The following is a 14,862-nucleotide window of genomic DNA, read 5'->3' as shown; positions in this document are numbered from 1 at the left end:
AATTTACATATAATTTTTTAGAACTACCATCTTTTAAATTTAAAAAATCATCACCCAAATTCTGAAAGATTCCCTGTAAATTATACAATTAAGGATAGGTATTCCATATGCTAATTTTAATTAAACGGAAATCTTTTATTCATAAATTTAATTTTAAGGTTATTTTTTAAGATTTAATTTTATAATTGATATCAACAGTGCTTAATTATTACAAAATATTTTTATAACAATATTCATCTTTAATTCATTATATTTGCTATTAATTTCTGGATCCTCGTGGTCATCTTTAATTAAGGCCAGACAACTTATTTTTCTTTAAATCTCTCTCTCATTGGCATTTCAGATGATATGAACTCATTTAAAATACTGCCCTTTTTCTCGACTTTATGACAACACTTCTGTCATTAATAACGAGTACCACCACCTCCTGCATTTAGTACTGCTCGGCACCTTCTTGGCATTGAGATGTAAGATTTCATCTTGATCAGTGTTCTGCTAGTGAAATTGAGATGTGCGAACATCTGATTCAGAGTATCAATGTTTTCAGTGTCCTCTAGAATCCTCTTTTGAAGGCTATTGCATAGATTCTCGATTGAATTAAGATCTGGAGATTGAGTAACTTCAACATTGTGTGTTCCCAACCATTCTAATGACGTGACAACATGAACAGCGACGAAAATTTGATAAGGAATTGGCAAATTCCAAGATGAAATCAAAAACTCAGTGTCTTATGACAGAATTTTACACTAAAAATGTATGAAAGTGAAGAAAATTTAAATCCAAAAATGGCTGATTTCTTTTTCTGGAAAACTTGAATTATTTAGTAGTATAGAACACAACAGGTGCTGTAAAATGTATTTAATTGAATCAAATTAATTTAAATAATTTCTCTAGTAGTAGTAGTAGTAGTAATTATAATAATAAAGCTTTGTAGAAATTAAATTAATGTAATCGAAATGGGAATATACTCAGCTGTTACAGAATTTATAATAGTAAAATATCTTGTGTAGTTTCCTTATTTAATACTGCATAAATGTTATACTACTGCAATCAGAATTTTATACTCACTCTACATATATTGTATAATGACACATTTTGATGAAACTGTAGGTATCCAACTTAGATTTTACTATAGTGCAAAGTTAGAAACAATTGAAGACACTTGTGTGGCAAATTGTTTCTGTATTATTCGACCAAAGAATCCTCAGTCAATTGAAGAGCTCATAGATTTTTTAGATTCGAAATAAGCAGCTGTGAAATTAAACAGAGCAGTCACGATTGCATGCAGTGAAAAATTGTATACTGCAGTACTAAATGCTATTTTAAAGTCTACTTCCTGTTAATTTTAGTTTACGTCATTCTTGTTCTACAAAGAAAGAGAAATAGAAGCTGTAAACTTGTACAGTATTTCAAATTTTCAGTTGTCAAACTTGAATATTACAGCTCAATTATTTTATAGCAAGCAAACAGAATAATACATTCTGAACATTGTTTTGTTGATGACCACAAAAAGGAAATTGATTAGTAACAATGATAACTGCAAAAATATTCAGTTATAATTACACAAATAGTGTATAATAATGCATATAATAGTTTATTATAATAATATAATAATAATAATAATAATAATAATAATAATAATAATAATAATAATCAGGGAACGGATTTATATGGACTAAAAATATATGAAATATGTAAATATATATGTAGTTATTTTTACCAAAATATGGAATTAAATATGGATTTTTACCAAAATATGGAATTAAATATGGACTTAAAATTATAAAAAAAATGACTATGTACGTTAAATATTGGTACATTTTAATCAAACTAAACAAAAAATATAATGGACGTACCTTATCTTCCAATGTAGTTTCAACAAAACACAATTTTTATTGTCTGTTACCATAACAATAGGTTACAAACATTTCTTTCAAGTGCTGAAAAGTGAATCTTCTTCTATTGTCTCTGAGGATAGATTTATACTGACTAAAAGAGCGTTCGACGTCACAAGAAGTAACTGGTACATAATTCAATTTCACAATGTCTGCTGGGGATAAGTCCAAGTTAATCTTCACTGTTGATTCACCACTCATCACAGCAACAACCTTTTGTAGTTCTTCATATCCAGGGTTTTTTGAAAGTACAGTGTCCACCTTAGCTCTTACTGCATCTGCAACTTTACCTCTACCACGATTCAGTTGTTCCACAGTACTATTTATAATTTCAAAACTTTCAGATAGTGAAAGGTGCCTATTTTGGAGACTTTTGAGCGTTTTTATGATGCATGAAAATGTATGCTGAATGTGAGCTAAGTCATTCTTCACACTTATGTCACAGGTAACTGTTTTCGCAGTATCAATTGAGACTGCATCTTCAGAGTCCAATGCAAGGAGAACATTGTTAATAGAGTCTATATGTTCGGCATAATATTCAACTGCTTCTAGCCATGTACCCCATCTAGTTAAAATTGGCTTTGGTGGCAATGGAATTTCAGGGTACATTTCTTTCAACACGTTAACTCTACTGGGAGCTTTGAGAAATACTTTTTTCACTGATGAAATCAACAAATCTACTTTAGGGAAATTGTCTCTGACCACTTCTGCCACACGATGAAATGCATGCGCCACACAAGTAAAATGAGTCAATTTAGGATATACAACAGATAATGCTTGTCCAGCTTTGACCATATAAGGGGCAGCATCGCTAATAAAGAATAACACATTATCGTACATAATACCCTTTGGCCACAGGATACCCATAGCTTCGTTGAACAGTTTAACTATAGTTTTGTTATTGCACTTTTCTAGAACATCACAATGTAAAAGAATTCGTTCAGAATATTGTTCACTTAACAAACCGATAACTACATTACCAACAAGTCTACCTTCTTTGTCGGGAGTCTCATCAATGGAAACCCAAATTGAACTATCTTTAATTTCATCTCTTATCTTCTGTATTGTCTCATCGTAGATGGATGGAGCATACGTCTTCCTAAGTGTTGACTCATCCGGGATTGTATGTTGAGTATATTTTTCAAGGAATTCCCTGAAGACCTTATTCTTTAGTTTGTAGAGAGGAATATCAGCAGAGATGAGAGAACGGCACAGGTCGATGTTAAACTCAGATCTTACATTCGATGTTGTTGGTTGTGTTAAAAACAATTGTCTCTGCTTGGAATTTAGTTGTTTGTTGGCCTGATGTTTACTAGTTGTAATGTGTTGTTGCACCAGGAACTTTTGTGTAGATGATACTGCACACTGACACAAATTACAAAATAATATTTTATTGTCAGTTGATAAACCATCTTCTTTAAATTCTGAAATGTAACTTGTTAGTTTTGATTTTAAATTGACTGAATGACGTACTTTTGGCATATTTACCGTCTTTATAGTATGATTTACAAAACTGAACCTATGTGTACTCTGACTGGCATTTAACTGTTGAGCTGCACAACTGAAGTCTGTTAAAAATTTTAAATTAAATTAATACAGTTTTGTAACTTACTTTCCCATTGTTGATAGGACTGCTAATTTTCAAATAACTCTGATGTTAAAGGGATTACTGAACATGTGTTTAAATCTCTATTGTTGAAATGTATTTTTAAAAGTTAATGGAATTTTGTTTTGTTTTATTGTTAAACCTAATATAATATGGACTGTTTTATATGAAATATGGAAAATATATGGAAATTAACGAAAATATGTACTAAACTCTAAAATATGGAAAAATATGGAAAATAAAAGTAGGATTTTTCAACCCTACACATTGTGAAACATAAAGATAATGCAAAATATAAATTATATTAGCTTTATAAGTAAATATGTATTTACATATAAATCCTTTCCCTGATAATAATGAATAATGCAGAGATATGAAACTGTAATTACTCGAAAAATATTGAGGGACACATCCACCCAACCCACTCACCACCAGAGGTGCTTGTGAAGAAGATGATGATGACGGTGGTGGTGGTGGTGGTGGCAGCGGCAGCGGCAGCGGCGGCGGCGCCAAATGTGAAGTTAATTTAAAAATTTTATTGTAGCAGCAGTAGTACACATAAAAACTCTAACATTACTTTGCAAAAATGAATTATGTTTTACCTGTTAATAGTATGTTAAAATTAATTTAATATTATCTTTCATGTCAGGAAAAACCAGCGCCAATTCCTGAAAGACCAAAGGAGAAAAGTATGCCACATGTACCAGATTTTGTACGAAATGTAATGGGTTCAAGTGCTGGTGCTGGAAGTGGAGAGTTCCATGTTTATCGACATTTGAGAAGGAAAGAATATGCTCGTCAGAAGTTCATTCAAGAGAAAGGAGAGAAGGTATAGTTTGTATTGAGTTACTTAATGCTACCTTTCTTAGGAATCTGTGTCAATACTATAATGTCAACCTGTTACACATGCTTCAGTATTACTTCATATGCTTAGAATAGAAATGAATACAATGCACGTCACTTATTATGATCACTTTCGAATGCTGCTAATTTGAGAGCATTCCAATTGGTAACAGTGACTGAAAAAAATTTGTTTTCAGTTTTCATAGTTATTTACTCATACAAACAAGCTTGTTCTCTGAAATAAAGAGCACTGCAATATAAAACAGGTACAGTATATAAAACTGCAAGACAATACTACACTATTAGCACTTAAATAAATCGTCTGTTGTTGTTTTTCATTAAAATCAAATAAGATTAGCTGTAATACAACATAAAACTGAAAGTCAATACTATACTATCGAAACTCAAATAGTCTATTGTTATCTTTAATTAAAATCAAATAAGATTCGTTGTAATACAGTATAAAACTGCAAGAAACTCAAATAAATCGTCTATTGTTGTCTTTAATTAATATCAAATAAGATTCACTGTAATACAATATAAAACTGCAAGACAATACTATACTATCAAAACTTAAATAAATCGTCTATTGTTGTCTTTCATTAAATCAAATAAGTTTTGCTGCAATACAGTGTAATACTGCGAGACAATACTATACTATCAACACTTAAATAAATCGTCTATTCGGAATATGTATTATAAATGTCTTTCTCGTGTTAAATTCTATCGTACCTGGTTAACATGTTTCGGCCTGTTATTTGCCTTGTTCAGAACTGGTTGTTGCTGGTCTTGGCGCCTTTTGTTTTGTTTCCTGTGGGGGTGTGTTTGTGTAGTGTAATGTGGAGTCAAAGAGTGTGTGTGTTCTGAAATTGAGTTGTGTGCTGAGAATTTCATTTGGATGTGTTTTTGTGTGTCTGTATATTTCGTATTGTTGTAGTGTGTTTAGTTTCTGGCTATTTGGTTGGATGTGTAGAATTTCCATGTCTGTGTAGGTGTGGTTAGCATTTGTGATGTGTTCTGCATATGTGGAAGTGTTTTGTAATCTTGTTATGGCTGTGCTGTGTTCTTTGTAGCGTGTTTGAAATGATCTGCCTGTCTGTCCTATGTAGAAGTTGTTGCAGGTGTTACATTTGAGTTTGTATACACCTGTGTGGTTGTATTTATTTGTGTGTTGAGATGTTTTTGTAGAGTATTATTTGTTTTGTATGCGATGTTGTAATTTAATTTCTTGAAATTAAATTGCAATATACAGAACAACTAATTTGGTTTCTTGAAATTAAATTACAAAATCGCATACGGAACAAATAATACTCTACAAAAACATCTCAACACACAACACAAACAAAAAAATACAATCACACAGGCGTATACAAACTCAAATGTAACATCTGCAATAACTTCTACATATGACAGACAAGCAGAATCATTTCAAACACGTTACAAAGAATACATCACAGCCATGACAAAATTACAAAACACCTCCACATATGCAGAACATATCACAAATGCTAACCACACCTACATGGAAATTCTACACATCCAACCAAAAAGCCAGAAACTAAACACACTAGAACAATACGAAATATACAGACACACAAAAACACATCCAAATGAAATTCTCAGCACACAACTCAATTTCAGAACAGACACACGTTTGACTCCACATTACACTACACAAACACACCCCCACAGGAAAGAAAACAAAAGGCGCCAAAACCAGCAACAACCAGTTCTGAAGAAGGCAATAACATGTTAACCAGGTACGATAGAATTGAAGACGAGAAAGACATATAATACATATTTCGAAGTGATATAGTGTTAAAAGTTGTGTAATTAAGATGTATAAATCGTCTATTGTTGTCTTTAATTAAGATCAAATAAGATTCACTGTAATACAATATAAAACTGCAAGACAATACCGGTACTATACTATCAAAACTTAAATAAATAGTCTATTGTTGTCTTTCATTAAAATCAAATAAGATTCGCTCCCTAATACAATATAAATCTGCAAGGCTATACTATACTATCGAAACTCAAATAAATCGTCTATTGTCGTCTTTAATTAAAATCAAATAAGATTTGCTGTAATATAATATATAACTGCGTCAAATAAGATTTGCTGTAATATAATATAAAACTGCAAGACAATACTATACTATCGAAACTCAAATAAATCGTCTATTGTTGTCTTTAATTAAAATCAAATAAGATTTGCTGTAATACAATAGAAAACTCAAATAAATCGTCTATTGTTGTCTTTAATTAAAATCAAATAATATTTGCTGTAATACAATATAAAACTGCAAGACAGTACTATACTATCGAAACTCAAATAAATCGTCTATTGTTGTCTTTAATTAAAATCAAATAAGATTTGCTGTAATACAATATAAAACTGTAAGACAATGCTATACTATCAAAACTTAAATAAAGCGTGAAAAGCTTCAGTGGTTATACTGAGCACATTAATTAAACAATAACTGAAATAGCATGAAAACATTAACAGGATTTATAGTGTGTACGTGCTTGGGCGCATGCATGCACACACACACACACACGCACACACACACACACACACACACACACACACAGAGATATATATAATGGCCTGATGATTCATACGATGATAATCAAATATCTTGTGTATTGTTTATATAATTACAATAGATTTACCACTATTATGTTAAATGATGGTAATGAGTTTTCACCATTGAATTCGTAGTGAAGAGGTTTCTGGGTACAAACTTAATAGCCTGGAATCAAAAACCACTGTTTTACAGGTGGCATAATGATTTTTATCAGGGATGCTGATGTTTAGCATTTGTCAAATTTTTTAAACTTTCTGTTCAAGATTATGATGAACTAATTTGGTTCAGAATCATTAAGGTCTGTTAATATTAATCACAACATGCTCCTGATCTTTACAGTGCTATTTCAGTCTTCCCAGATCTTGGTGGCCTTGTAGTTGATATAAAAAATATAGGGTACTGGCGCCTATGATGGGCACCCCTACAGTGATGGGCACAGTGAATTATTTATTGTAATAATAAGGATTTGCGGATTAGTATGTAGTTACTTTTTGTTCTATATGATTGGCAGTACTGTTAGCAACCATTCTAGCGCATGGCCTGTGTCCTGAGAGGATGTGGGAAGCTTCATTTTCGAATTGATTGTGGTCATGTGCATACCCATGATTATTGTCGCTTAAAATTAATAATTCGTTAAGTTTCATTGTTGTCATAAATAGTGTTTGTAGGTTCTGTTGTTACTTGTGCTGTATTCGAAGCTCGATTATTAGCTCCGTCCAGTGTATCTCAGTAAAGGTAAGTGTTTATAACGACAAAAATTATACTTCTAGTGCTTTAATGGCCCATGCCCATCGCTATGTACTAAAATCAATTGATACACAGTGATGGTCACAGTATGCCCATCACTGTTTTTTGTAATTTTACATAATTTAAGTTGTTCATCATGCATATTTGTAGATCTTGGTACTACGAATATAATATTATAAAACGGATGTCTTAGAACTATTCTAAACAGTAATGGGCACAGTGCCCATCACTAAATATTTATAAGTGCCCATTACTAGAGCAATGACATAAAACTCACAGACATAGACTACTTCATGTTTAGAATCCTTTTATGTCGGAAGATTCTGGAGTAATTTCCGTAGTCAGGACGAACCACTTTGAGTAGCTAAAAATTTAAATAGGCCTATCCAATGGTAAAAATTAACGCATTAATGTCATATGCATTGTGTTTCAATAGAAGCGCACATTCTTATAAATATGCTCTTTCTTCATATAATTTCATTCCACTTTTGGAATACAATGTATAGGCTAAATACACAGTAGATTGTGCTGATCTAATCAATTTCGTTTCACGTAACTATACACAAAAAATGTAAATATAGGCTATTATCTTAATTTAAATCACATTTATTTTCTCTATTTTCGATGTCAGTAGTTGAAAATCCCTACGTTGAGTATACTTCATACTGACTGCATTACGTAGCGATATGTTTACTAAGGAGCCTTGTTTCATCTTCCGAGTTGCTTATGGTTACCAGGCATGGAATGATTAAGTTCACTGTGTTATCGGAGTGAAACATTCTCTGCAGGCCAAGGGTTCACGACAAAACAAAACACTCATAAATTGCATGGTGTAACTTCTAAGAAGTCGTTCTAATTATAGTTTGCTTAGTCAGGACATGTCACATGGGAAAAAAATGTAATATCATAACAATGCTTCAGAGACATTATCTTGTTCTCCACCAAAGCATAGTACAGCAATCATTCTATGACAACAAATAATCAACATATAGAGAACTTTTATTTTATGTTATTGAGTTCAGAAATACTGACATCACCAAATGATAGATTTAAATTAAAAAATATTTCCTCCAACTGTTCCTGTTGCAGTAAACTTTAAAAATGCAATATCATAAATTTAATGATTTCCATATATGTATATAGTAATAAAAGTCCGACGTGTAGGTCTACAGCTTTAGTCAAACTCTATTTTATGCCTATTTTTCTTTCAGTCTCAGAATGCCTAATGTCGGAAAAATTAAGTACACTAAAGATCAGTTGATGTCAGCAGTTGCAGCAGTTCGAGATGGTGAGAGAATTAAAACATCTGCTAAGAAGTTTGGTGTACCAAGATCAACACTCCAACGGTACATTAAGGGGCAGGATAAATCAACATATGGTCCCAAATCTGTTCTCTCAGATGACGAGGAGATGATGTTAGTAAATTGGTTACTGAACTCTGGTAGAAAAGGTTTCCCTAGAAGAAGAGAAGACATTCAATTAAGTGTCCAGGAGTTCTTGAATTCAAATAATAGGGTTACTCCTTTCAAGAATAATTTGCCTGGAAAAGGATGGTACAAAGCTTTCCTCCGAAGGCATCCTGTTGTTTCAGAGCGAACAGTGGAAGGTGTGACGATGGCGAGTTCAAATGTGAGTGAAAACAATATAAGAAAATGGTTTCTTGACACTGAATCGATATTAAAAGAGGAAAATATGTTTGACATATTGCAAGATCCAACAAGGGTCTTTAATGGCGACGAAACTAATTTCCAACTTTGCCCTAAAACTCAAAAGGTTCTTGCTCCCAGAGGATCTCAGAATGTCTATGAAGTGATAATGGGTAATGATAAAGAAGCCCTTACAGTCATGTTCACCTTTTCAGCTGCTGGATTTATGTGCCCTCCAATGATAGTGTACAATTACAAAAGGCTGCCACGTGAAATAGCACAGTCAATTCCTGATGAATGGGGAATTGGCCTCAGTGAATCCGGATGGATGAAATCTGAAGTTTTTTATGAATTTGTGGGCAATATTTTTCATCCATTTCTTCTCAAAAATAAAATAAAATTGCCTGTTATCTTATTTGTGGATGGGCACAAAAGCCACATGACACTCCAGTTGAGTCAGCTATGCATTGAACTCAACATAGTTCTTGTGGCTTTGTACCCTAATGCAACTAGAATACTACAACCTGCCGATGTTGCTGCTTTCCGGCCTATCAAGGAGGAGTGGAAAAAGGGGTTTTAAATTGGCGGCGGGAGCATCCTTGTCAAGCCCTCTCAAAGCGAGACTTTGCACCAGTACTAAATGAAGTACTAAAGAATTGCGTAAAACCTGACACACTCAAAAATGGCTTCCGAGCAACTGGTCTTTTCCCATGGGATCCCAACAACATTGACTTCACAAAATGTTTAGGAAATGAGCACAGTGCACCTGAAAATTCACAGGTAAGAGATTCTGAAGGAGTTGTTGAAGAGAGGCCTAACCAATCGTTGACTTTTAGAGAATTCTGTGAAGTTGTAGGAGATGAGCGAATGTCCAAATTTAAGAATATTGGAAACATTGTTGAACAGGAAGAAAACAGTGAAGAGTTCTATGTTCTCTTTAGACTGTACGAAGTATTTGCTAAAAAGAATGAAAAATATTTTGAAAGAAAGGGGCCACCTGTAGAACCAGAAGAAATAACGGTTGATAGCATGAAAGTAGTGAGAGATAAAGAAAGAGATCAGCCAGAAGATAACGAAGAAATAATTGAAAGACAGTTAAGCAGTCAAAGTCAAGTGGATGCAATAGAAATAGCAAGTAACGAACATTTCCAGACAGAAGAAGTGGGTGCTAATGTGGGTATTCAAGAAGATAATCTACTGAAGACACCAGAAAAAAATCTCAGCAATGAAGAAAAGAGAACATTGAGACGATCAGGAGTCCGTACATTGGAGGATTGCTTGATATGGCCTGAAACTCCAAAAAGAAAAAACATTCGTAAAACTGAAAGAATGCCATACGTTTTAACATCAAAGAAATGGAGAGCTCTTTTTAGGAATAAAGAAGAAAAGAAAGCAGAAGAAGAAAGGAAAAAGGAAGAGAGAAAAAGGAAAAGGGAGATGAATAATGGAGGGAAAATAGCTAAGCGTAAAAGAAGTGTTGAATCAACAAAACACGTAAAACATGGAAGAAAAGTTACTGAACTGTCAACATTGAGCTCTCACGAGAATCCAAAAGACAGTAGTTTAATAACTGTGGGCCTTTCATATGACCAAAATGTTCAAGCAACTACTAGTTCCGGTATTGGTACAAACATATTAGAGAAGAGAAAGGACACTTCAGAAGAGCCGAATAAGCTGCTTTCATCAGGACTCTGTTACAAGTGCGGCGGGTGTTTAAATAATAAGTGTCTTGGTATTTCCTGCAAAAAATGTCTTAAAGTATTTCACAAGAAGTGTCTTCAAAACGAATTCAGTGATAATGATTCAGAAGATGAGAATGTATACTTTTGCAACAAATGTGTGAGAGAATTAGACGACAGTGAAAGTGATTAAGCCTAATAGATTGATGTAAGAAAGAAAAACATTTAGACTCATAATTAATAGAGGCAAGGGCATCTTAGAAGTTGAAAACGAATAAATTAGTTTCAATTTGAAGGTAAATGTCTCACTTTTGCATCAAATATTAAAGTGCCCATCACTGTATACTTAGGTGCCCAAGTCAGAAGCTCGAGTGCCCATCATTATGTTTTTCTCCTATTTCAATATTGATGTAATTTCAAAATAATCAGACACATTATTGTAAGTTCTTTCTTGTGTAAAAGAGTCACAAATATATTCAGTTCTTTATTGGAAAAAAATGAGAAATATACCTCTGTAAATTAGAGGTTCCCAACCAAATATGTGTTGCAATGTGCTTAAAGTGCCCATCACTATATACTTTACCCTATTTATGGAAAACGATCTTTTGTTCGTCCTGTGGACGTAGTTGCTGTAATTTGTTGATATAGTAAGATACTACATCCACTATGTTCGAAATGTGCAATTTTTTTGTAATTTCTGTATTAGTGTAGCATACTGTATATCCCAATGTTGGCTGTAAAAACCTAGTTTGTGCAGTTTCTAGTCTTTATATATATTCGATTGAGTGCCCAAATTTTGCTGAGAAAATAATTACAAAAATTGAAAACCCAATTTTTATCTATTTTAGGAACTCTTAGAAGAAGCATATCATAAGAAAATTGAAGACAATCGTAAAGCTGCAGAAGAAAGAACAGCAAAAAAGAGAGCAAAACGGCTTAAAAAGAAAAAGCAAAAGAAGCAGAAAAATGATGATCCACAAACAGTTGCAAATAATCCATCAAGTGATAGTGAATCTGAAAATAGCAGTAATAATGCAGAGAACTGAGAATGTATTTCAGTGACTGAACAAACAATTCTCAAGATACGTACTTCTATGTATAAATATTTTACTTTTGTGCACATATACACAAGGACACATACATGTAATGTCCAGTTCCAAAATTTTTAAAAAGTTGTGAGAATAAAAATAGATAAAAAATTCACAAAATACATCTATTTTCTGTTTTATGTTACAGTTGGAAACTAGAAATTTGACAAAATATCTTTTTCAGTTTGTTTATACTGTCTCAAATCTGAAAGTGATTGTACAAGAATTGAATCTTGGAAATTGCCATATCGAGATTTCAGTTTCCTTTTCTGCCTTAAATACATCTTTTCCATTTCATTATTAGAACGTTTTCAACTGGCGAACTTTGATGAGGGTATAATTATTATCATAGCTTGTTGCATTAGTAAATATGCAAAATTGTCGATTCCACCAATAGTTTGTATTTGACCTTTGTTATAAACAAAAGTGAAAGTGGTTACTATTACCATGGAAAAGAGTGTGTTGTTTGATAAATAGTTATTCCATATTTGATGATGAGAAGTTTAACTGATTCTACATTGTTAATTTTAAAGACATTATGAAGGCCCTAATAAAAATTCAATTTTGATAGAATTTAGTATTGGTCAGTGAGAAAAGGACCGTTTTAATTTCTTGTCCTCACATCACAGCCTGTTGGACAATATTATCTTAGTCATATCAAAGACACCTTAAGCGTTTTGAATCACTACCTTTATTTCAATTCTTGATTTGTTATATTATTTTAGATTTAAGTTATCTCTTGTTTTATATATGTGTACATTATTAAATAAATTACTTTCTAGGTTTATACATATTTACTAAATATTTTATTATGTTGGTTCAAAATGCTGGTTTTCTATTTTATTCTTTATATTATAATATTGTATTATATTTCTTATTCAGAATATTCTGTTTTCCAAAATTCAGGATCTTGTGGTCTACCATTGGTCTGATGTTTTCAATAAAAATTTATCTATAATCGGAGATTGAATCTCCTCAAGCACATCGACGACTTCACCCATTTGTTCATCATCAAACAGTTTTTTAAGTTTAATGTATTTCATTTGATCAAAACTCTTTGAGTAAAAATAATAATAAGTAGAGTCAACCCATCCATTTCTAAGAATAAAGTTATTTATTGCCAGTACAGTTTTTCCACAGCCTGATGGACCTACAAATAGACTAAAGCTCTGATACATAAAGTAGTTCTTCAGTTAATCTAAATTCATTCTTTTCACTTCCTGGAAGATGTATAACATCCAAACACACACTGCCACTTGCACTCAAGGGTTATTGTACTGTCTGGTGGAGCTTTTTGACAGCGACTTCTTGACTAACTTTTTCTCTTTTCAACATTAGTTTTCTTGTTGCTGGTTTTGGTAATTTATTTACGTAAATGTATATCAAACTGGAAGGCACAATCTCCGTGGCTTTCTCTCCAAACAACCATGGATATGAAACTCGAGGGAACAACTGTTACAGGGACCTTATCCATTGTTGGGTTCTGTTCAACATTCTTAACACCTAATATTAAAGAGAAGACTATTTCAAAATATAGCATTCAAGATATCATTGATAAAGGCCAATATACATTTAATGCCTTGGAAAAAAACACAGTCTCACATGCTGGGCTTAGAAATTAAAAAAAGCAATTAATAGAGTTGTTGTCATCAACAGAGGAAAAAATAAATTTATTTGACAAACCTAGGTAAACTGTTAGGATTAGAATAAAATAACAACATAGTCTTAAAACTAGGAGGAGAAAATTATAGGTGATAGGTCTCCAAACTTCATTCCTTTTAAGGATGATGCTGTAGATATTAAATTTAACGAGTTAATTTCTGGTGGGTAAAAATAATCCATTAATATTCGGTGTGGAGTGTAAAAAATTGTTTTACTGCCTCGAAAGCATGAGATAGAATTTGATTAATTTTAATTTTATAAATACATCATGCTGTTATGTTCAAACAATATAATAATAAACAGTGGCATAGCGTGACAAAAAAGTATGGTAGGCTCAAAATATCTGAATCATTCCGAAAACAAGAGTAAAGTAAGTTTTCACATGCACTAGCTACTTATTTAAATGATTCCATAACTACTGAAGAATTTTCTTCAGCTCTGTTCAGCATGACTTCATCCTGGCAAATAGTATCATGGGTCAGTGTTCTCATAAAATGTGCTTGAATTCCAATATAATGTCCTGCCTTTACAGTGGTCCCATCATAGGTCTGATATACTATTTTATTATCAATTTTATATTCCTTGAAAACAGAAATTGTATGTAATGCCAAACCTCACACACTTTTATCCACGCATATATCAAGAAACCTTTCTTCAATACATGATTCATAGACATATTGCACAATTATACTTTGCTATGCTTTGACAGACACATCTGTAGTTCATCTGCTTGAAGAGCCACAAATATAGTTAATGCAAGCTGTCCAGCCATATTTTCCCCTATAACATTATTGACAAACTGGATGAAATCATTACGAATATCTGGAGATGTGACTTTAAAAAGAAAACTACTTTTAAGTTGGTCTTTCATGAAGGCTTTGCCAATAAGTCTAGGGGTTCTAAATAATTTTATTTATTTATTGATTCTTGGGCTTCTTGATGTCCTCCAAAGGCTAATTTATTCTTGCTGTCTGAGGTGTCACACTACATCAATAAGCTGATGAACTATTCGTCTATTCTGTAGCACATTTTCATTATGTCTAACAGCTTCTAAGATCATGTTTCTGCCAGTGTTTCTTCCCAACATGCAAAATTTCTGCATTTT

At 32.6% G+C, this 14,862-nt stretch overlaps 1 protein-coding gene across 1 annotated transcript in view; it reads left to right on the top strand.

Annotated features, from left to right (window-relative positions):
• The window catches only part of LOC138713565 (PRKR-interacting protein 1 homolog), a 79,238-nt gene extending 66,350 nt beyond the window's left edge, over nucleotides 1-12,888 (top strand). Inside the window, exons 2-3 of the mRNA XM_069845738.1 lie at nucleotides 4,151-4,330; nucleotides 11,856-12,888. Coding sequence (XP_069701839.1) covers nucleotides 4,151-4,330; nucleotides 11,856-12,053 — 378 coding nt within the window. The 3' untranslated portion in view covers nucleotides 12,054-12,888. The remainder of the gene's footprint in view (nucleotides 1-4,150; nucleotides 4,331-11,855) is intronic.
• The last annotated feature ends 1,974 nt before the right edge of the window (nucleotides 12,889-14,862 follow it).

Source organism: Periplaneta americana, chromosome 14 (genome assembly GCF_040183065.1).
Source record: "Periplaneta americana isolate PAMFEO1 chromosome 14, P.americana_PAMFEO1_priV1, whole genome shotgun sequence".
Taxonomy (NCBI): domain Eukaryota; kingdom Metazoa; phylum Arthropoda; class Insecta; order Blattodea; family Blattidae; genus Periplaneta; species Periplaneta americana.
The sequence above is the reverse complement of the archived record's forward strand: the minus strand, read 5'-3'. Positions and strand labels throughout refer to the sequence as shown.